We start from the raw sequence: 24,904 nt of genomic DNA, 5'->3' as shown, positions 1-24,904 counted from the left end.
ACACGTCTCACGTTTGATAACGTTCCACGCCGTGCCGGGTCAACACGAGTGTTCCGACCGTGTAAACTCGTTTTGCACTGTCGAAAAAGAGAAGTCTCAGAAATGGTCTCAATTATTATCGCAGAGCGTTGTGCTGCAACGTTTCATCGTTAGATAAAGCGTGAGTATAATAGATAAAATAGGTAAAAAGAAAGAGCATGAAATTGGGTATTGGGTGGAACGTATTTGGTAGCTGCTGTAAAATGCTTATACATTGGTGCGTGGAAAACGAGATTAAACTAAAGCTTGCACTTTACAAACACGATGATTCCTCTCTCTCTCTCTCTCTTTTTTTGCACAAAGATAAACGCGTTGCAAAATAGGGAAGCGGAGCGGAAGTTTTTCGGAAGAGAAGAGAATCTCGCGATCTCGGATTTGCGAGCAACTACGCGAAATACGCATGCGAGCATCGCCGATAGAAACGTGGCGGAAAACGCAGATTAAGACTGAAATATGGCCCTAAGCCTTTTATTCTGCCGTCGGTATTATATCCCGGGGATTTATTTACAAACGGCGGGGAGATCCGCCTCCCGCGACGAGCAAGAGAAATTCAAAGCCGTATCGATAAACATATCTTCCAGTTTTGTATTCGAGAGAAGATTTGCGCGACGGGTTACAAAAAGAAGAATAAACTATCTCTCTCTCGCGCGATACGAGATACGCGGCCCAATAACCGGGCGAATAATATCGATCGAAAATGGATCTATCCGCGATCCCCCCCGATGGCGTAATAATCGGAAACGCGGAAAAATCACAACTGCCGAATCGAGAATTGATTCCCAGCCCGCGTGTGCGTTTATGCGCTCAGATATTCGGATGTATCGGCCTTATATCGCCGATTATACAGCCGGTACAATTGAAACTCGTAATCGTTCTCGCGCTGTGAAACTTTAAAATTATTGAGCAGGCAGCGCGCGGCGGTCCGCGACAGCTACAGCGACAGATGAACTAAACTACGCTCATTCAGAGGATTAAACTGCAAGTCAAATCCGCGGGATTTGCCGTGACGGCCATTATTTGCAGATTTCACGGCGGCACACTCGGCGTTTATGACGCACGAAAGATGAGCGGGGACAATAGCGTCCGCCGCCGCGTCGGTGAGCTAAGAAACCTACGCGTGACAAATGAGTTTTTACATTCGGCGGTAATTCTGCTCTGCCGCCAGATGCTTTCCTTTAAATCTTTCTTTACGCTCCACATCTTTCTCATTCTTCTCAAGCTTAATAGATTTCATGCAATTTTTATCTGAACATTTTCCATCTCTCCTCGTTAGTTCACGCGTAAATTACCTTCTTGTGCGCTAACATTGCTATGCTTTTTATTTAACAAAAAAGTTAAATTACATAACGCTACTTCTTAACAGTCACTATTCACTGACTCGTCTCCGCTCGCTGTTAAAATTATTTTACTTCCTTCTATTGATTTGTTTTTAATTCGATTTCACGATTTCAATTTTCAGTTAGCGAATTCAAATTTGCATAAGCGTAAATTAACATAAATTAACATCAATCCTATTAATTTAGTTGTATGAAAACGTTTAACTTATGTCAGTCACAGCAGCGACTGCAATTTTCTCTATAATTCAAGTTTTCAGATATGAAAAATTATTCGCGACGCGAGTTCCGAGCACAGCTTGAACGTGTACATGACGTGTATGTGTGAGAAACTCTTGCATCGGGAAGATCGTAATATCGATATAAAGATGCTTGCGAGCGGAATCGGGAGCGACATGTTCGAGAGAGACCCTCGACACGCGACATGACGTAGCGCTTACGCTTGATCTCCCCCAACCGATGAGAACTTTAGAAATTATGTGTTTATGTTTCGAGAAACTTGTTTTGAACTTTGACAGCGCCTTCGCTAGTGAATCGATCGTATAGATTTTTTGTTTGCAAAAATTTTAAACAAACAGTAATTTTGTCAATTGAGCAAAAATACGTTTGATAAAATCTTATTTTTAAACATAATTTTCAAATTAAAAATTAGACTTGTTAAATAAAATATGCCAAAGTGAAGGCCGATGACGAAAATGACAAATCCTTAGAAATCAATTGCTTTATAAATGTTTTCAATTTTATTCGGGCATTTCGACTCTGTTTTCTAAATTATTAGAATTATAAGCACTGTCTTTCAGTAGTAATATACTGATTCTGATCAGTGAGTCATTTCTTTGGAATCACTGAAAGATAAACAGTTATTAATGATTACAATTATAAGTACAACAATGCAAATCAATAAGATTTTATTGATTCAAATTTAAAGAGTGCGTTTAAATTTTCAGAAATCATTAAATCACCAAACCCAAGTTTCAAGTGATATTTGAATATAATTTAACTGACGCTCGGTCCGCATAATTTCTGGCGCAACTACTTAAAGTATGAAATCATTACGAGACACGAGAGAGAACATTCACGCATATGAAGAGCTCACACAGGTTCATCGGCTGATACTTAACTTGTCGCTTACCTCTGACACGACGTCATTTGCATAAGCGTACGTACATACAGAGTCGAAGCACGTGCCCATGTAAACGAGCGATGTAAAGACGCGATGATAATGCGACGAGCGAGATCGGAGAAGAGCGCGGTCGTTGTTACTGTAGAATAACGTTTGCGCCAAAGTATATGCGTGTACGGCTCTTTAGATTTTTACGGTTATAAGCGTACGTGTTACGGAGCCGGCGATCGAATTTCTTGTGCGACGCATTGCATGTACTAACACTCGCCCGAGAATCTCACGAAATTGAGGAGCAATACATTAATGGTATTTCCAATCTTCAAGGAATGCTAATTTAGAAAGTCTTGAATATTAAATCATATTAACGGTAAATATTCCAATTCAATATTAATAATATTCAATATGTTAAGAGAGTATCTTCGCTTTTGGAACTTCAACATATCGATAATTATTTTTAGATATTTTATAATAAGTTAAACGTTGAGAGATAAAGCGAATTAAAAGTAAAAAAAGGCTGAACTACAAAAATTTGTACTACAATTTGAATAAAAATTCCGTATTTTGATTTTACAAAAAAGTATAGAAATTAATTTTTTAATTTAATTGTAAATCAGATGAGAATTACATTTGTATAGAATTAGATTAAAAATTTATAAAAAAAATTTTTTTGTTCCTGGTAATTTGCTTCTGATATATCTTAAATCATGTCAACAATAAAATGGTATTCCTTCACACATACAGATTTGCAAATAATTATCAAAAATATCTTTTTCAAAGTTTGGAAAAATTTATAAAGAATATTTAAATATAAAAGAATAAATATCAAGTTTATAATTTTTATACTTTTTCTAAAAAAAATTTCTAAAAATGTCTACACAAAAGTTACAGAAAATGAAAATATTTTTAGAAATTATTCAGTATATATTACACACCGTTACATTTTGTACAACTGAACAATAAAGTCGAATTAAATAAAATTTAAATAAATAAAGCACATAATACGTTTAACTTGAGCATAATTAAATATAGCAATTTCAACGTCATATACGTAACAAAGAGTTGAGCGATCGGAGGACACGTAACTCAGAATAGAAAATTCAACTTGTGTGGTGCACGAACAAATGGTTCCATTAAAGGTCACTGGAAAGAGAACTTTCGACAGTACAGATATGCTATGGTGAGCTATGACACGAACTGGTTCCGAAGTGGCTTCCTGCCCTGGTAGTTGACAATACATGCAGACATTTATCGATCCATGGTGGCAATTCTGAAGCACAGGGGCACTATTGACGAAAGTTTATCGCATATAATGGAAAGTGTATATGTATGTAATAATATACATTGTCCAAAGTTGATAATAGCTCATTTGATTTGCCACCATCCATAAATTAATAATGTGTGTGTTTAAGGATATTTTGGCTCTATAATAACAGCCAAAAGTTATCGAGATTTAAAAATGGAGGATTTTATAAGTTTGTACTATTTTATTATTTAATTAATGATAAAAAAGTTTTGGTCCCAAATGAATTTAATTCGTAATGTTACTTTTTCATCAAATTTGCAAATAAATATCACAAAATGCAATTTTACATAAGAATCAAAAAGCAAACAAAAAATTAAATAACTTTTAAATCAATAAGTGAATTGTGCTCAATTTTTAAACTGATATTCAAACTCAATGACATAGAACAATGTATGAAATTTTTTAATTATTTATAATACTTTGAGATATAAGACATTTTCAAATAATCATTTGTCTAAATTTAGGAAAATTATTAAGCAATACAAAGATATTTAAAGTTTAGAAAACAAGTACTTGTTAATAATCTTGCTATAATCATGCATAAAAATTAATTATATTTATTAATCATACCTTTTGAATATTAACGTGCTGAATTATCTTTTTATAATTTAGATTAGAGATATACTTGTATGAAAATGAACTAAATATACTTGCATGATCTAATCAGTTTTATAATCATATTCTTTAAAATATGAATTTGATGTTATCGTCTTTTCAAATGACGTTTCAACAAATCGGAAATAATATTTTCTGTATCACGATATAATGAACATTTTATTAAGGCATCTTTGTGCATTGTTGTAACGTAACAATGAATTTTACAAGCACATCAAAAAAGCTTTCTATCACAAATAAAAGTTAGTTATAAACTGCGAAGTCGCGATAACGAAAATTGAATCGTAAAAATGCCAAAAGTGTACACTCATGGAAAACAGAAATGGAAATGTCGGTATAAGCTATTGACTGTATTGAGTAAATTTCTTCTCATAAATGATCTCATAAATGTATTTTTGCTTATTGTGCAAATTCTACAAGTTGCATATGAGACGGTATAAAAATTATAGAAGAGTCTTTTCAAATATTTTCAAAACTCTATAAAAACCTTCTTAACTTTGTCCAGTATATTGTTTTTAATATAATATTACAAGCGTATAATTATTACTTGCACAGCAATTTCCGATATATAAGCAATAGAGAAATAAAGAATATGTTATACAATAATTTCAAAAGGCACAAGTTTTAAGATTTCACGTGTAAAGCATCCATCGCTTACCGACAATTTACGAGAACGAAAATAATGAAGGCAGCCTCTGTTAGCTACTTCCATGCATAAATATTAGACGAAGGTTTAGATTGCTAGTCACACTGCAATTGTTATAATGTTTGCATAACGCATATAGGTATATGCCGCTGCTCGGACAACCATAATGGCGGTTGCTTAATTAAAACTTTGTATGGTTTAATTTTTTAATAAAATAGCCTATTGTCACAAATAAAAATAATTTTGTAAATTTTTTATTAGATCAATGATTATTAATTATTCGGTTGCAGAATTAAATGCACTAGAAAAGCAGGTAATATTAAATTCATGTTTTGGAGAACATTATTATAAAACTGATTATATCGCACAAATATATTTCGTGAATTTTCGTGTAAATATCTTTAATTTAAATTATGAAAAGACAATTACGCTTTACAGAGAATTAAGAAAATACGATGGAGTATTTGCCAAAAGAGAAAAAGAAACAGTAAATCTACTCAATTGATTTTAGGATTCTAAGGGTCGTGTCGTAAAAACAAACTGACTAACGAATTATTTAAAGCCAAGCATTGAAGTTCATCGTAGATTCCAAGTAAATGTTTGTTAAAACATTACTGCAAAATAAAATAGGAATATTCTTCTTTTACAATACTACCGCAATGATTTCCGTTAAAAAAACAAGTACCAATACGTATATTTTATTTTTTTCTGAAATAAGCGTTAAAAATATTTTTCAAACAAGAGAGATGCAAATAAATTTTTTTCAATGTTACGTTAAACATTATAATGTTGTTTCATGTCTTACAGATTTAATTTCTCTTTTAAATAATAAAAGATTTCACGATTTCTATATGAGAAAAGAATTGGTTGCCGGAATCATATCGAGAAATTCCCGCGAAACGTATATCGTGGACAAAATTGATCTTGTCTCTCAAATTTTCTCGGTATGCCGGACAAGAGACAAGTAATAGGTTTTTAAAAGTGCCACGAAGCAAGACAGGCAGGCAATGGTCTCTACGGCGAGTATCCGATAGCAGCGGACAAGACGGATAATAATGTGTATGCTACTTTAATAACGACGAGAGGCAAGCAAGCCAGTTATTCTTGGCTGGTTTATACATGCCGTCAACACGATAAATTTTGCTTACGGTAACGCCTTATACCGTACCGCGTATAGTGTCGGCTAGAAGGACCTCAGAATATTCAGGATACCCCGTAGTATTCTCCATCTAAGTGCCATGATTTTCCTCGATAAGCCAAGCTCTTTGTCTCGGTTTAACATAGCTGGCGCTATATCTCCTACGAACCGTTTTCATTTACGGTTTAATGTATCTATTATTTCTACGTGGATGAATTTTACAGAATTGGTCAACCGTATCCGGTATTTTGATGCATTGCGCGACAGAAACTTCAATACAAGCGCATTGCAGTTGCACTTTTCACAATTTCCAAACTAAAATATAAATTAATGAATTATTCTGAATAAATTAATTAAACAAATAAATAAATTTTAGACGAGATGTACCATTCAAATGTTTTGCAACATTCTGCGACTGTGTAGAGATGTAGCGAGTTTTCAGGAATAAATCATTTTTGACGTGTAGGAAACCGTGAGATTAACGAGCATGAGATGTTTTTTATAACTTCGGTGAAATTTCTTATGGAGACGTGTGCGATGCGGCATCGTTTCATTACACGGGAGAATTTTCTGCCCCGCAAGTTTCAGTTCAAATTGCTATTTCTTGTACCGAGGTAGATTACGGAAATGCAAATAAAACTCTAATTACACGGTTCACCAAAAATAAAATGTATACAGAAATTTGTTGAGTATACACATGCAAAATACGCAAATATGATGCTCACCCTTCTTCGATGCATGGAAGGAATCATCTTTCGGCACGTACTGGATGTCGTACTCCAACGTGGTCTTTGGCAGTATAATTTTGTCCTTGTTGATCTTGTAAACGGCGTACTTGAAGGCCAGCTCCGTGCTGCTATCCTTTTGGTCATGAGTGAATATAGCACCTGGAAAGTAAGCGCGACTATGATCGCGTTAATCCTTAAAGTGGAACACTATTCCGTTCCGCAGTGATAATACTCTCAAACGATCAAAGTTCGTCCATCTATGCTAATAAACTGCAAGCTCCGAGAGAGGCTGAATCTCGTATAATAGAGATTACATATAGTTTTAATACCATGAATGTGTTTATTCGGCTTGCATACTGAATAATTTCTCTAATAACTCTATTTATATTATTGTAAACATTTTCTTCGTGTCAATTGATCTTGATACGATTTAAGAGAACATTTAGTTCCTCAAATTCAGTTAAAACGTTAAATTTCTTTAATGTTGCAACAATCACAAATGTAATAACAACTCGATATTTCATTCAATTATCATTATAATCAATTAACCATTATAATTAATTGTTCTCATTAATTTATCAACAGCTGTAATTAATTGATACGAAATATTTATCAGAAATATTTTTAATTACAAAATGCATTTCGATAATCAATTTTTTAATGTTATCACATTATTAACGCTTAGAATAGAAAATGATCTGATAGATTTAATTCAACGTATGATGTACTGACCGCATGATTAATGTTTCAGGATCAAATGGTTCGCTATGTAGCATATGATACACATATCGTACATAAGTATGACATGCTATCTCTAATATTCATTAAATAATACATATTGCGTGTTGTTTATCTACATGTCAAATAACATGGTTAAGACATTAATATAATATTTATTAAGATAACCTACATTAATATATTAATTGTAATAACGTATGAAAATAAATCAAATTTTTACGACACGCAGTATTATTTACTGCACATTACGGATAAACAAATGAGGCGTTAATTTTACCGTCGCCCTGACACTGAATGCAAAAATGAAACTGTGTCGAGATGAAAAAAAGATGCCGAGAATTACTATGGCAGTTAGATATGCCAGCGACGTTTTCTTGAATGAAAGGTGCGTTCAAATAACTATCTATTCATCGGCGACGATTACATTGCCGCCGGGTTATCAATAGTGTGTCAAAGCTCGCTTTTCTGTGAAACTTTTTCAAAGACGTCACGATTAAAAGTCTCGCGAATGTACTTCCAATTTGTTGAACAACCGCATAGAGTGACTCTAGACACACATCGTCCTCATTATTGACAACTAGTTTATTCTTTAAAGAAAAGGAATACTTAAGGATAGTTGCGCATTAAAGAGGATTAATCTTCTACCTTTCGGTATTCAGACTTTCATCGCAAAGTGCCTCGGAGCGTTTACGGAAATTAACGAGCGTCCTTTAGCGCGATAAAAAGCAGCAGGACGCATTCCTGACCCAGCACCAGGGGCGATTTCATGGTTGAACGATGGCGAGCGATAGTTAAAAGCGATGACCAGCATTGCCTATTAGCATTTGGCTTGATGAATGGCCATTTCTGATAAAAGTTCGATGAAAGCCACGGCGACGCGACATCGCGAATCGACTCGCACCGTATTGTCCGTTCGCGTTCATGTAGAACAATTTAATAGACCGTGTAAAAAATTAGTTTGATAATATTATTTGTAATTTAGCTAATGAGGCGACATGTCATGCGTGAAAAGACTAATGTACCAATGATGCACGTATCATATTTAACATATGTAGATATATGTACATATGCTAATATTGAGGAAAATAGCTCCACATTAATTTCATATTCTGATATATTAAATGTATAATAATTTAATAAACGTTTTCAATATTATGTAAAAAAGTATAAAAATTAAATTCCAATTTTCTTTTAATTTATGATAACGCTCGAATATTCGCTTGTACGTTCGGTTCTTTTACTTAAAAATTAGATATTAAATATTAATTGCGTCAATTAATAATTAATATTATAAGATACACGATAATTATCGTATGATCTTGTAAAAATATTGCATCTCTACAAATATACGTGTACAATATTTTTTTTTTCATTAAATTAAACATTAGAAAAATGCTAAAATTAACCATACTATCTGGACATATAAAGGAAGACAGTTGGTTCAATCAAGCAACAGGGAATGAATGGATACATCGTAAGCGGTAACGAGCTCCTTTAGTATTTACGTTCCGCCAAATCACCGGGCCTCCCCGTTCGCCGTTTTTCATCAGACCTTAACCCTTCCTGATGGTATTCTCTCAGTCCGGCGCGCTCTTTCACTTTTCGTTCCGTGTCGTAACTAACTAATCCATTTATCTGTAACGGAGTGGATGCGCATTAGTCGCCTTCCATCTCTCATCCCACAGTATTGTTCGCCACAACTGTAGCTGCCCGCTATTCTTTTTCCGTTTCTCCGTTTTCGCTGTAACACGTTAAGTACTCTGATCCTTCCGGAAATGCTCGCGACGACTTCTTTCGGTATTTTCTTACGATCTCATCGACTACGGTCCGCGCTCGACCATTAGCTGTGTTTAAATAAGAAATAGGTAATCCCTAAAATCCTCACGTATGTTTGTTATTGTTTTTTTTTAGTAACTAATCAAACACGTTTGCTTGTGCAGTTACAATGAGGTGAGTAATTAAATATATATGTATAAGCAGTGCTAATAATACTAATAATCCATGTTTCATTAATTCAATTATTAATTGTTTGTAAAAGATGTTAAATTAAATGAGTTCATATTGATACGCAAAAATTGATTGAAAATATTGGATTGATTTATAAATAAGTTTTTACTTACAAACTGAATTTTTATATTTAACAAAATTGTAATAAATTTTATTCTGATTGGTTAATAATACATTTTTAACTTATTTGTAGTAAAATAGATAAAATAATTAAATACCACGTGTCATACTGATTTCTCAAAAGAAAAGTGATTCAATAATTATCTATAATTTATTTATGAATCAATCTAATACTATGAAGACTTATTTTCCTAATTAAGTTTATATTTTCAAAAAATCAGATTATTATATTTACTTATCAATAAGTATACTTATTAATAAAAGAACGTATTATTATATAAAAATGATATATTGATATATAAGAATATATTTTTATATATTGCGTATTAATATATAAAAACTAAAAAGTAAAAAAGTAACTTACATGGGCGAATGTGTATGCGTATGTATGATTTACGGGAGAAAAATATATCTCTTGTACATACTTGAGCCGCATAATTTCGAAGGAATTTCTCTGAATTATTTTTATCCTAATTTTCAAAGCACTGTACTATTTTCCCAAGAATCTCACAGCCATTTATTATCCTTAAATCCCTGGAAAGCATTTTTGAAAAACGGCCGGAGATTAGAGCAGCTTGGTGCTCAACGAAACGCTTCGCGTCACCGTGATATTCAAGGCTTCCGTGTATTGTTACGATAGAAGCACCAGCTTCTGGTAAAAAAAAAAGAAACATCAGCTTGGATGCATTATACATCATCAAAGCGCATTATGAGCTTTCTGGATCGCAACATTATTAATTCGAATATTTTGAAGCAACGATAATTTATGAAAGAAATGGAAGAAACGTTATGTTCATTATTTAGTATAATCTACACGTTTATCTCACTGTTTCGAGTTACGCTCGTTAGCACTATTTCCCTTAAATCTCCTGCTTAACGTTTGCATATATTCATACATTCATATCTATAACCAATTTGTATGTTAGTCTTGGTCAATCTCATGGGATCTGTGGCAGATTTACAGCGGATCCAGCAAGTTAATATCGCTAATTCCTCGTAAATCGAAACGGGGGTTTCCATTAGGAAACGCGGCTACGTATAGTTCACGTGTATCTACGTTTTCCCAGGAACAGAACAATACAAATGTTTTCTGTTGAATATTGGTAATACAATGCGACGATACGTCCAAACAACCTCTAGGGACCTGCAAAAGCTGCAATTCTCCGCTATGGCTTTACAAAAGAGGAAAATACAGATCGTGTATTCTTGAACGGAAGAAGAATAAACGGCGACCGATACATTACATAATTTTCAGCTATTTGCACTACGATCCTTTTACGTGGAAAATATAAAGCGTCATGTATGAACTCTTTATAATATATGTATGTGTATTGTCTACGGAAAGAATTTTGAAATATAGTTCTGAAAATAATTACGATGAACCATTAAAAAAATTGTATCGGATCCTTTAACGCGATTGCTAGAATGTCAAAATTGTTTGCAGCATCATGCTTGGGCGGTCTGCACAATTACTTTGATGGCTCAACAGAAAATCATTTTCTAATCTCTATCTAGTTAAATTTTTAAATGTTGCAGTAAAATTGTTTTTTCTGCGTAAATTATTATATTTTACTTGTGAAGAAATAAAGAAAAAGAGAAAGATAGAAGAGTTTCCTATAAAAACTAAAAACAAGTCCATTTTTTTGCAAATTTTCATAATCTTGATTAAAACGCAAAATTATTCTCTACTAATAATGTCATATCATGAACAATTCTGTTCCGATAAGAATTAACAAGAGAAACAAATATAAATAAGTAGTAAGTATAAAATTTCCGCAAGATCCGCAAAACAAGTCCATAGGTTTCTAATTGTTTTCTTTTACGTGCGTTGCTCAAAATATGTATTGATCAAATTGCAACTTTGTTTTTACTTACATTATGTGTCCGGCGAAGATTTCTACATTTACACAGTTGTTTTTGGTTTGATTTCTTTAAGAAAGCCTTCAATTATATATGCACAATTTTCTCTATGATCATAGACGCCGTTTGACTTTCCTTTTTCGAACGTCATAGATCTTTAATACGATATTTCAACAACGGCAGCACGGCGATGCTACTAACGAGAAACTCGAAGACTCCTCGTTATAACACCTTGTGATTACAAGCGTGCGTGAGATTAAAGGAAGAACCGTGCAAGGATGAGTAATTCTAGAAACTTCGGAACAAGAAATTCACTCGCGCCTCTCCCGCGAGTTGCATCCGCGTGTCTGAAAATAGGATTTGACACAGTACTAGTATTAAGGTTTCTCACCCGCTTTAACTTTAGTCCTACTACCCTGATCAAACGCGTATCCTTAGGGATTACGAAAAGGTACTCTTGATCGGACAAGTAATACAATTAGTAATACAAAATCTAAAATCGAGAAGTTAAGAATTCCACTGAAGAAGTCAGTCACAAACCAGAATGGCAAGAGTGCGAGTTAGATTTATAACACTAAAGCCTGTTCTACATTAGCATGAGCAAAAAGCCGTAAAGCCGTAAGGCTATAAGCCGCGTCTATTTCTACCAATTAGTTTTCAACTTTAAAGCGCATTGCAGCCTTACGGCCTTATGTCATCGTAGAACAGGCTTAATAGCAGAATCTCAATTGTATTTCCGCACACATCTTATGTACATGTACAACTTGTCTAAAGATGAATCAATGTAAGCAAAATTGTTTTTATCATTGCGACACCGTCGGTCGATTAACGAGCGTTAGTCGAAAATTATCGTGATTACGCGCCTATGAGAAAGGTAGCTCGGACATTGTAAAAAAAAATTGTGTAACGCGAGCGGAAATACGTTGGGATATATCAAGAAATACATCGTGTTTACTCTCAATGAATTGCAGCTAATAAAAACGGTGCTCGGTCGGGTCGCTAGTTTAAATTCACTTTAGAACTCTACCGTGCCCGCGCGCGTGTGGAAGAATACGGGCGGAATCGTACGGAAGAGCGCCTTTAAATGCCGCTCTGCCGCGGAATGGTGCTCGATAATATGTCGGTGCGCTCCGCCAGCGCATAAAAAGTAATGCTTCCTTGGCGATGCCAATATTTCTTGTATTATATGCGCTCATCTTATTCTACGCGAACGAGTAACTTACGTTCGTTCGTTCACGCTTGTACATCGCATCGGGTCGTAAAGCATTGCGTGAAAAGCGCCGCAATATCGCGTACGATGCAGTGGGTGTTTCTAAATTTTGTAAAGGCTTTCGTGTAGGAAGCAATATGCGGCCATAAAAGATTCAATATCGCTGGTGCTTTGTTTAATAAATGAAAATATTTTATGTTATATTATGAGAGAATAGAATAACTTCAATTATTACTAGTGTTCCATTACTGAAGCTTTTTTCAATTGTAGAATTGTTAGATTAAAACATTTTTAATTCATAATGCTTTTCTACTTTGCTTAAACTAAGACTATTATATAACAGTAAATAGGGAGGCAATGTTCGATGCGTAGCAATGCTATTGCGGCGATAATATAATCTAGTAGGACTGGCAACGGAGATGGTAAAAAAAAACTTTTTCCAGTAAAAATATAGGAAAAACATGTTTTTTCATTGAAAAAATACAAATTCAATATTTTTTCTAGTTAGTACCATAGCATGATGATACGGGTCACGAATAGATCGTAAATACTATTAAATTGTTTTGAATCAGGAACCGCGACGTATATAGATATTCAATCTTCGATTGTTTGGTAATTTAAAATAATATTTATTTTTTATGGTTACATGCTAAAAGTTTTTTATTTAGTTATTATTTCTTTATTGGATTAAAAAATTGGTATCGGAATACTAGATGTAAATGGTAAGTTTACATAACAACAGGACCTTATATGATATTCAGCATGTAACGCCCTTCCGCTTTATACTCGTCGATAAGCAGCTGGTTGGTTCACTCGGCTACTTTTATCGGTCGGTCATGGATAAAACTTTGTTATTTATTTTACAATACGATGAATTCAATCTCTCTTCTTGCGTCTGTTTTTCATCCGACTATTTTCTATGAATAGTATTATTCTCAAAATATAGACGATTTTTCTTATGGTAAAACAAAATGACATATTTCACGTGCATGAAAATCATAAAACAATAACACTTTTCTACATTTTTAAAAACAAGATTAGAAAGCAATATAATATTTTTACTAAGGCAAGCGAAAGAATTTAGTGTAATTTTATTACGCTCTCTACGATACAGAGAAGCATAAAAATCATGTTATCTACATACATAAATATAAGAATACATAATAATTTAATTTAATATATTGCACGTTACGTCTCTATATTCAGAGATTGTCTTTCCGACTGCGGAGATATAAGGTTCTTAGCCTTAACCTCGGCTTCATCAGCATCGCGAGCTCCAATTTCGATTGCCCTACGTTCTTTGTCTTTCCACGCGCTAGAGAAAAGAGAGACAGCTTTCATCGTCGCCGGGTTTCCTCTCTGAACGAGACTCGAATTTCATCGGGTGAAACGTCCCTCCTATCCAGATAAGACTAAAGGCATGGTCGGCGACGACGACGTGGAATAAGCCGGCGACTGATGAAGAGAAGATTTGCAAAAAGAAGAGCGAAAAACGCGATACCGCGATCTTTTCAAACATTTTAAAAATCACTCTTCGCGCGAGCGAAGTGTCACTCACTTCTTCTGAAACAGGAATGCAAAAACTTTGGCGGAAGAAATCAGATCGAGAAACGATTCGCAGTGGTACGGACAGAGCGCGAGATAGTAAAAGAGGGATGGCGAGATAAGAAGAGCACAGATCAGGGGCATAGTCCTCGAAAAGTGGAGTGAAACTTTTTTTCGCGGAACTTTTCCATTTGACCGATGGATTATACAAGCGAGGACTCTCAGAAACTTCGGCAAATCGGGGATTGCGTCAACCCCAGGGGTTGATGAGTAAAGCAAAGAACTTCACGGGACTTAATAATTAATATTAATAATAATTATGTGATGAAACAAGAGCTATCGACCAAGGGAAAAGAAATAATATTCGAGCGGAATTCTTCATTATTCGTCAACCTAGCGTTAATGTATAATTATTGCAGTTGAAAAATAATAGAAATATCGCAATGTCCATCAATTTCATTTCTAATGTAATAAAAATAGATAATTCGACCCGCAGATGTATATAATATAAAAATATTATTGATAAATGTTAAATATATTATTAACTTGCACGTTATTGCGGAGAATTGAAATATCAGAAGTTAGACAAGACGAATCTAAAAATAGATTGAGAAATAGCTTATACCGTCAAAATCGCGTTTGGACGAATGACGTAACCCCAATTTGATTCGATCGAAACCGTAACGGTGTGAGTTACTGCCAAGTGGTTTCTGGGGCGGATTTCCTCTGCCGTCGTGCAAAGTCGATACGCCTAGTTTGCGACCGAGATCGCGGTTTATCCAGGAGCCACTACGGTTTGGAACCGTAACCATTAATGGTACATCTTAGACAAACCTGCACACGACGTTACTGTGATTTGTAATTTTTTTTCTCTTGAACAGAAAGGATAAAAGTTGTGAAAAAACAGGCCATGATGATCTCTGTAAAGTCCTATTTCAAATTTAGCACTTGATATGGATTTTCAGTTTTCATTCGTTTTACAATCGGCTTCAATTTACTGGCGAGCTGAATATAATGGTATTTACCATGTAAAAACGAGGCATTAAGCTAATACGTTCCATTAGCAAATCCTCCAATCGGAAATCATCCTCGATATAAGCTAGAGTGAGCTAGGAACGACAAAATAACTGAATTTATGGTAACGTTATCTATTAATAATGCTATCGTGTGCTCATTAATTATTTATACCGGCGTAAAAGTTAGTCGATTAAAATTACGTTGATAGATAGAGGGTTTGTGCAGTATACACTCGACGCACAACAGCGTCTCTAATTTACCACCAACGAGTTATTAAACTAATGTCTCTCATTAGCGAAAATCCACCCCCTCGATTGCGGAAGAACGTGGCAGGACCCCTTACATACTGATGTGTAGCACGAGGGAAGGAGGGGGGGGGGAAGAGGGTCGCGCACATAGCCGCCGGTGTGTACGTGCTACTCGAAATTGGTCTCGTTAGTATGCCGCGCAGTTTCGAGTCAAAGTGCGTTTGCAGCAGCAGCCACTCCGTCACGCACACGAGAAAATCGGGTGTGAGCGAATTTAACAACGCCCGTGCGCCATTAAATGCACGATCTGTTTTTGTGACGCTCGAGTTTGTTGTTAATAGAACAAACTTGAAATTTCTCTCTAGAGGTCAATCGTTTCTGTAATAAATTCTTAATTATAATCCAACTGGAGTCCAATCATTTTATAGCGGAGATTACCAAAGCACGGGTCAAACGCTCAAACATTGGGTCGCAAGTTGATTTTTAGTGGGTTGCGAAAAAATTTTTCAATTATTGTAGGAATCAAAACCAAATTTTGAAATAAATTCCGAAACCGTTATTAAATTTTTTATACGTGGATATAATTCGCTTTGATACAAAGTAAAAAAAAAAATTGACAAAAAATAGAAATAGAAAGTCAGCACGCTGTACAAAATCTTCATATCTCACATTTTGAGAAATATATATTATATTTAATAAATAGTTAAAGCAGTAAGTAGAACATTACTCTATTCATTGTAGCTATATACAATGAATAGAGTAATGTTACTATATATATATATGTAGCTCATTTCATAGAACACAGAAACCATATATCGATGTAAATGTTGACGCAAACACACATTACTGAAACAATTGTATGTTTATTGCAATTGCTGTAATTCAGCGGCTTGCAAGCCGATGGATATCGAATTTAAAAGTGGAATTAAACGTTCGTTCAAATAGAATGCGGAACGCAAAAGAAACGCTGACCAGCAAATGTAGTTATCCGCGAATTATGCTGTTGGTGGTCGTGTCTGACGATTCACTCGCGGTGGAGCTTCCGCATGAGCTTGCGGCAATCCGCAGAACCACACTTTGAGAGGCGCTGTTTCACTAATGCAATTTCTGGTACGATCGATCAGAATACACGTAAAGACCTAATAGAACATACCGGACTTATCGAACATTTACGTAAATTGGAATAGGTCTCGATCAATGATCCTCCTGTGAAACTTCCTCACTAATAAAACTTTTCTCTATTCCGATCCAGTTGTCAACATGGAGTGACGTAAGATTTGTACCGCGTAGACATATTTGATAATTCTATTGTGCATCACACAGTTTGACGTTATTGAAAATAAGGATATTCAAATAAATGAATTGTAAATAATTTATAAAGAATGCAGAATTATTAGAAAAAAAATGTTATCTTTGACTTGTAAAATAAAATTAACAACAACTTCCGACTCCGTATTCATTGCTAAATATTCATATGCTAAATTCTCTTTTTAAAATGATAATCAAAATTGTAAACAGTAAACAACAATTTAGTTAAAGATATAACAGGTTTTAAATTTAATTAAAAATTAATTAAAAATTATTATATTTTGCTTGTACTATATAATACGGTTACAATGGGAAGATTGTTCTAGTTTAATCATTGCACCAGTACATAGAATTATGATTGTATGAAATTTAGCGAGAACTTGGTTCGTGATCGAGCTATTAGATAACAAAGGGAGCTTAAATGACTGCTATATCTACTTGGAAATAGAACATTCAATAGAATAATCACAGTTCCATTTCTCGTAAATTATATCGTAACCCTTTACAGCGATAAGAGAAAGCCGTAACGCAGATTAAATGCTCCTTTTTATCGCGATACATTTCTAGAATAATATTGGAATAATAATACAGCAGTAAAGTAATTTCCAATAGTATTCTAATAACCGCGACCGTGTATCCTCCGAATTCTATCAGCGGTCTCTCGGCAAGTCGAACAAGCTCGAGGTCTTCTCGCAAGTGTTATTCCGAAACCCCGAGTCCACGTCGAGATTGAGAGAATCCTCATGCTTCCCATGAATACGGAATCAGGATTTTGTAAGTTCCAATCTGTTGTACCCAGTGCGAGCGGGCTCGCACCTAAAAGAAACTGCCTGCGAGAATACTTTGCGGTGGAGCTAAATAAATCGAATCTGAACAGATTGGAACGTTGAGATTCGAACGATACCGTGATAAGTCAAAAGTAAGGAATTTTAACAAAAAAATTTTCTTCTGAAAAATATTGAATTTCTAGACACATAGTAAAATAATAGCAGTAAAATCATCGTTTGTTATCTGAAATCTTCTCTCTGTTAATTTTAAAGACACAATTTCTGCAAGTTAAGCGAGTTTGTGATTTTTTGCGAATTTTAAGCGAAAAGACGGAAACGGATTTTAGAGACATTTCGTCGGTTTAGCGGGGAAAAAAAATGTAGAAAAAAAGAAACGGAAGGAAGTCGAAGTGTCAACGAGTTAATTTAGTGAAATGCAGGAAAAGTCGATCGCCAATTTAATGGAGGTGCAGAGAAAACGAGGTATTTGAATTAATGGTCGACAATCGGCGTTCCTGCTACGAGGTCTTCATGATGACAACCGATTGCCGTAATTCATTTATGGAGAGGGAGACTATCTTCGTCCTTTCATAACCAAATAAAACGGTGGGTCCTCCAAGAAGAATATAATCGATTTCTCGTTCTTCGACGCTCTAGTCAATTTTTTCTCTAGGGAAAACAATTATATTCATCAGACGCCATTAAGGAGTCTTTTCTACGGACTTTTAAGTTCGAAGCAAGACATTGCAAATTTTTGAGGTCACTTTTAGCTTATAATGTCAATTTTAGCTTATAATGACATAGTTCATTCGATTTCGGGATAATACCCACAACGATCATTAAAAGTACATTTATCATTATTTACAATATTTATTGAATCTCAATAAAAATGAAATAGTTTAATAAACAGTCTTTAGCATCAATTATTTTTGTAAATTAGTTTTGTTGTTAAAGTCAACAAGTAGCGAAAAAAAATAGGACGCGTTTATAATAATCTTAAATCAATTCTTATCCGTACATTAGCATTTTCAATATCCTTTTCTGGGAGGAGTGAGAAAGAATATTAATCGATCATATATGAAAAGAATAATGGCTGCGCAGTATCCTAGCGCGAAAGATTAGACTTTCATGAAAGTTAATAAATATCTCGACTAGCACGCTTGTGTCTTATACCTTTTTTAACTCGTAAGTCTCATGGCGCTTTGATCGATTATCAATAATATCATACTCATGCGTGATTTTATATTCTCTAATCAATTATGTAACATTGTAATAAAAAAAAAAAATATATCAAGACGTTTGCAAATTAATAGATATATTAAAATTATAAAAATATAAATTATTCATAAATTTATAGAAATGTAGTTTAAATAATACGACGTCAATTAAAATTTATAGATTATCATATTTCGGTAGACAATTCGCGAAACAAACATTCGATGAATAATTCTGCAGTTTAGATAGCGACTCAATAGTCAGAAACTATTGTCGATGGCATCGAACGCATCGCGCCGACAAACTAATGCCGCGACGGACACACTTTCGAACTGGAGGGACGAATGTAGTGTTGAATAATGCAATATGCGGCTGGTACCGGATTAATGTGGTCGGTCTCGCGCGCAAGTGCAAACTTCGCCGATGCGCGATGTGTACGAAGTACCCAGGATGATATCGTCTTCGGACCGATATAACGTTTTGAGAGAAAGCAAACAGCATTTGAGGAACGTCAATAAAACTGATTTACTAGCTCAATTTATGTACATACATCAAAAAAGATGGAATTTAGCAATTAGTTATACGGATTCCCATTTAACTTTATCATACAAAATTGAATACCAAACAACCATAATGTATTCTTTATATCATGGACATTTTTAGTAAATGTTATTTCTCATTTTTTGATTTGTATTTGATTTCATAACTAAAATATAAGGGAGAGTTGCCGAATGCGTACCACTGAAGTTATATTTCCTATTTCGTATTAATTGTATGCAAATAAACGTTGGAAATTGTAGCTTGATGTTTTAATTTTTAACTTTTCATCAATAACACATTTTATTATAAGCCTTTTTACATCATGCCATAAAAGATACGATTAGGTAATCAGTCGCCAATGTGAATGGCGACACGAATTAAAATAATTACAAATATTAAGAAGTATTAATTATTACTTATTTTATTAATAATTTATTTATCAAAAGAGTCAAATAAACAACATGAAAATAGTGAGAAGATAAGGATGTTGAAATAAAACTAGCTTGAATTATTTTGACAATGGACATATTTTTCATATTGCCATATTCATATCAATTATTACTTTTACTACTATCAGTATCAGTCTTACATTAATATTATTTATTGCAATAAAACTTTGGTACAATTTAGGAAACTTGATAGATTTTATAAAAATAAGAGTACTTCGTTTTTTTCACACACAATTCTTATTATCACTAATTTGTTAGCGATAGAGTTCTATCAACCACCTTCTAGGTAAAAGGTGTATATCGTCGGGTACATAAAATGAACGTACGTACAATTTATTGAAGTGGGATAAAAAGATGCGTTTGTGAGATAAAAGTCATATTATATTAACAATTAATATCGTAAAAGGTTTAATTGTAAAAGGTTTAATTGTAAAAAAATCACAAATGAATGATCCTTTATACACGCATCACGACCCCAATGTTTCTTCTATGTACAATGAATAAAAAAAAATATTCTACAATAAAACTTCTCTTTCATAAAAATATAAATATTTTTAGTATAAATTTGCATGATTACATTACTATACAGAAAGAATCGTTTTGTTCAAGTATCTAAATAATTTAGCTGCATACAGAATTAAAAATAATTTTATTGAACCATTAAAATAATTGTGACGGATATTCAAGTACGATGAGCAATGCTGCAAAAAAATTTTGACATTCTAGCTAAAAAATCTCGAGACATTTTCTACAAATATTCCTGTTGGTAATAACGTTGATGGATGGAAAGTGAATAAGACGGAACAGTATCGTGTGAAGGTTGAAGGATCATCGTAATGCCGCGTAAAATTCCTCGGAGACGAGCACATTTGCTGCACGTCGTCCATTCAGAAGAATTGCGCAAAGATATACGTGTCATATTCGCGGCAACGAGAGTCGTTTCGAGCAAAATGTCAAATTTTAAGCGATGTATGCTTTTGCCTAGCTAAAATATGACTAGCACTGGAGATAATTAGAGAAAAGTTTCTGGAGGCGATGAATAAAATTTTGAATAACGCTTATATTGTATTAATTTGTCCATTAATTTCAAACAACGTGTATGATTTCGCTCAGTAATGCATAAACAGTCTTGTTGACGTTGTCTCCCCTCGAGATGGTAGTTATCTCAAATAACAGTGGAAACAATTTCATATTAATGGATTCATTTCCGTGGAAATGGATGTTTATTTGCCATTATCAGTGTATTTGAATGGTTTCATTCACCGATAGTTGTACGCTAAAGAATTAATATTGTCATTCATTCAAAACCCCCTGACATTTTATTAAAAGTGGATGTAGCCAATTATTTAAAAATAATTATTGCTATTATAAAATATCGAACAGCACAACACGAAAAAATAGAACGAAAAGCTTTCGATAATAGAGAAGGGAAAGAATATATAGTAAACGATATAGAAGCCCAATGCACTTTCATCTATAATGATAACCCGACTCGAGGGATGTTCGTAAGTCAACGTTCGAACTTGGCGATTGGAACAGTTCCAATAGTATCTACCAAGAGCGATATGTCTCCTTTCCTCGGAAAATATTTACTATTTCCTACTATTCTTTTAAGCGAGAGTCGGTTGGGTTCTACATGCGGACAGCGATACAGTTTGAGGTTGCTGTACATCGTCATGCTTTACGTCGCATTTTCTTGAACTGTCACGTATCTCTCTTCCGAAAAAATAAAAATTCATATCTATTTTATTATAATGTTCCGCGTTATCTGAAATGCAATTTATCTTTAAAGAGTTTCATTCGGACCTCGATTTTGCAGAACCGTCAAAATCATTGAGCAAAGTAATAATAAAAAAAAAAACTGAATAAATAAAAGTTACGTTCTTTATACTTTTTAGTCGCTCTGATTTTAGTCGCTCTGATATCGAAATCCTAAAAGGTCTATTTGAAATGTTTTTTCATTATTTTAAAAGCAACAGCATTATTGTCAGAGAAAGGATCCAAGTGACACAGACGCGCATGATTACTTATTGATTGAAAAACGAGAAAGATGCGTATTGTCCTCCAAATAAAAATGCCGGCTCATGCTTTTTCCTATTTCCAGCTATCTGTATATTGTGTAGAACGCAAATGGGAAAGAAAGGAAGTTAAAAAGAGGCATTAAGAAAATTGTCTGTTTTCAGGGACTTGCCTCACTTCCAATTCCGCTCTCGATCTACAAGTAACTCATAGTGTTATGCTTTTTGAAGAAAGTTTTAGCTCTTAGCTCGTTCAAGTCCATTTGTATCTCTTTAGGTTTTGGCCGTTGAATGTTCATAATTCATGATGCAAAATTACATCCATAAGTACAAAGCGGTTTTTACCAACAAATATCATTTTCTTGACCGATTATTCTTCAAAGTAACTACTTCAGAGTGTGTACGAGGTGTTTAGTCTACGCAAAGCGTTAACTGGAAATCTGACGGGTTCAGGGGTAGTTGGCTGAAGCCCCGGGTGTAATCGCATTATGACCCTCGTGTATAGCTCTCATTACACCCCCGACGGCACTCCATCATTGCCCTTCCCAGTTTGTTACAGCGCAGACGAATGGGTAAAACGAAGCTTTATCGTCAAACTAACTCCCTAAATGCGGCCACTGGCCTCGTGGCTATAAACATTTTGATAAAACCCACTCCGTACATGACATCTAGTTTCTGTTTTTCGCGTTATTACATAGTAATTACATGATGTCATGTATGGATATATTTATAATAATATATGTATAATATTATATTATCATATACGCTTTTTGGGGAATTTGTAAAGCAGGGAACTGACTGTTTTACAAAAATGTATTTCTTTGTATTTCCAACTATAAATCCACTGAGGATTTTATTGTATGTGCCGTTCAATATATCATACATGATATTTGTTTATTCGAAAAATTTATTTATAGCTTTCATTTATAATTATTTCTCGGTTATTTGAGTCTTTGTTGAATATTTCCATGATCAAAAATTAGAGAACATATTATTAAAACCATATTTTATGTAAAAATTGTTAGTAAAAACATAAGCTGCGCTGAGACTTTTGATCGATAGTGCGTATAAGTATATAGGGTTTTTCGAAAGAACTTAATTTTAGCCAATTTCCGACTGACGTGTTCTAAATTAAATTTTTAAAAATAAATTTTAAATTCTCTCACGCGTAAAAAATTAAAGCGCCCATTAATGCGTAAATGCAGCTTTTTTCACGCAAAAGGATTACGTTCGGACACTTTAGGAAATACTATGTTCGATCACAGTAAGCCGACAGGTTGTATTTTAGATCGGATTCCAGTCGCGTTTGGATCCTGTTGCAATGCAATTGCAACTTCGTTACGTTGCGAATACAGATAAAGGTAAAAATGTATGAACGTATAAAACAGCAATTTTTATAAGAAAGATTTTACCGTGTTAACAATTGCTAAATGTAATTTATATTATAATGGAATGATAATATACATTATAAGCCATGATTTATTAAATATGAGATTATATTTTTACGAATTTTAAAAATGTTTTATTAATTTAGATTTACTTTAATTTATTATTGTTCATTGTCGTTAAATAAATAATGTAATACATGCTCTTTCATACAACAATAATTTAACGTACGGAATGATCCAATGTAAGATTTGAGCAATTTAGATTCCCTTGCATAATATTGGCTATATATATATATAAAATATATATGAAAGGTATCACAACACTAATGGCCCTAATCCATCAGTCAGACCATCACCAGATGCTATGATCGACAGGAGACCAGTCTTATCTGACAAAGCATCTTAACTACTCTATCCATGTCAAGATAATCGAGGGTTACGAATACACAAGGGAATTGATCCGATCCATTTCGATAAATCAAGAAAACATTAAGAAGTAAAACACATCGGCCATAGTACAAATTTATACATTCAGCCGACGTAAAATAGGGTTTTGATATCGTTAAGATCATCATCAGACGTTTCCAGGAGTCAAATATTTTATTATTGACTTTCCGGTTGCGACGAACCTCGTTACAGAGAGGATATTACTTCAGTTCGCTGAACTATTTTTCTGCCAAGAGGAATTCATTTGTTTGCGTATCTCTATCGAACTTGGAAAAATCTATGAGAAAAGTTTGCGACTTTACACAAGTATATGAAAAAGCTTATAGAAGTTTATATCGACTGACACTTGCCAGAATATTTTTCGTGTATAATTCATTGTTATGTGAAAAAATAATAGTAACATATGTGTATGCACGTGGAAAGTATTAATTAATGTTTGTGATTTCATAATTACAGAAATGCGGAATTGAAAAAAATATTTACAGAATACTTAGAAAAAAATTTCTTTGATTAAAAAAATATTTGTTTAATCAAATAAATTTACGTATTACTATGGTTAAAGAAAAGTTTTTTCGATTTAAAGACATTTCTTGATTGTTCCTTTTATTCTTTAAACTAAAAAAATGTTTGCTTAAATTAAACAAATAATTTAAACAAATATATTTACTTTAAAAAAGGCTAATAATGTTTCTTGAAAGCAAATAAATTTTTATTTTTCTCACAAAGACATTTTCACTTCAACTTGTAAAAACTTCAAGTTGAAGAAACACTTTCTTCAATTTATATATAACTTTTCTCTGGGTGAAGAAAAAAATTCTGTATGACATAGTGACGTTATTTTTTTTTAACTTTATGTTCGTGCAATTATAACAAAGAATAGAGATAATAAAAAAAAATTGAAGAATTGACAAAAATGATTTCAATGTTGATTGGGTTAGGTCATTGATCAATTAAAACATTTATCAGTTTCCGTTCCAGTTTTGCTACTATCTCTGTGTATTCTAAAATCGTTCCAGATATGCATGTACCATTGATTCGATTTATAGTTGACCCGATTATGTCCTGAAAAACGAGTTTCGCCAGATTCTCCTTTTACGCTCT

At 33.7% G+C, this 24,904-nt stretch overlaps 1 protein-coding gene across 5 annotated transcripts in view; it reads right to left on the bottom strand.

Moving 5' to 3' along the window:
* The window catches only part of LOC105202335 (glutamate receptor ionotropic, kainate 2), a 139,311-nt gene that overhangs the window by 95,495 nt on the left and 18,912 nt on the right, over positions 1 to 24,904 (bottom strand). For all 5 annotated transcript variants that reach the window (XM_026132629.2, XM_011170798.3, XM_026132630.2 and 2 more), the window contains exon 3: positions 6,924 to 7,085. In XM_026132629.2, the coding sequence (XP_025988414.1) occupies positions 6,924 to 7,085 (162 nt within the window). The remainder of the gene's footprint in view (positions 1 to 6,923; positions 7,086 to 24,904) is intronic.

This window comes from Solenopsis invicta, chromosome 5 (assembly GCF_016802725.1).
Source record: "Solenopsis invicta isolate M01_SB chromosome 5, UNIL_Sinv_3.0, whole genome shotgun sequence".
NCBI lineage: Eukaryota > Metazoa > Arthropoda > Insecta > Hymenoptera > Formicidae > Solenopsis > Solenopsis invicta.
Note: the sequence above shows the minus strand (reverse complement) of the source record. Positions and strands in the feature narration are given on the sequence as shown.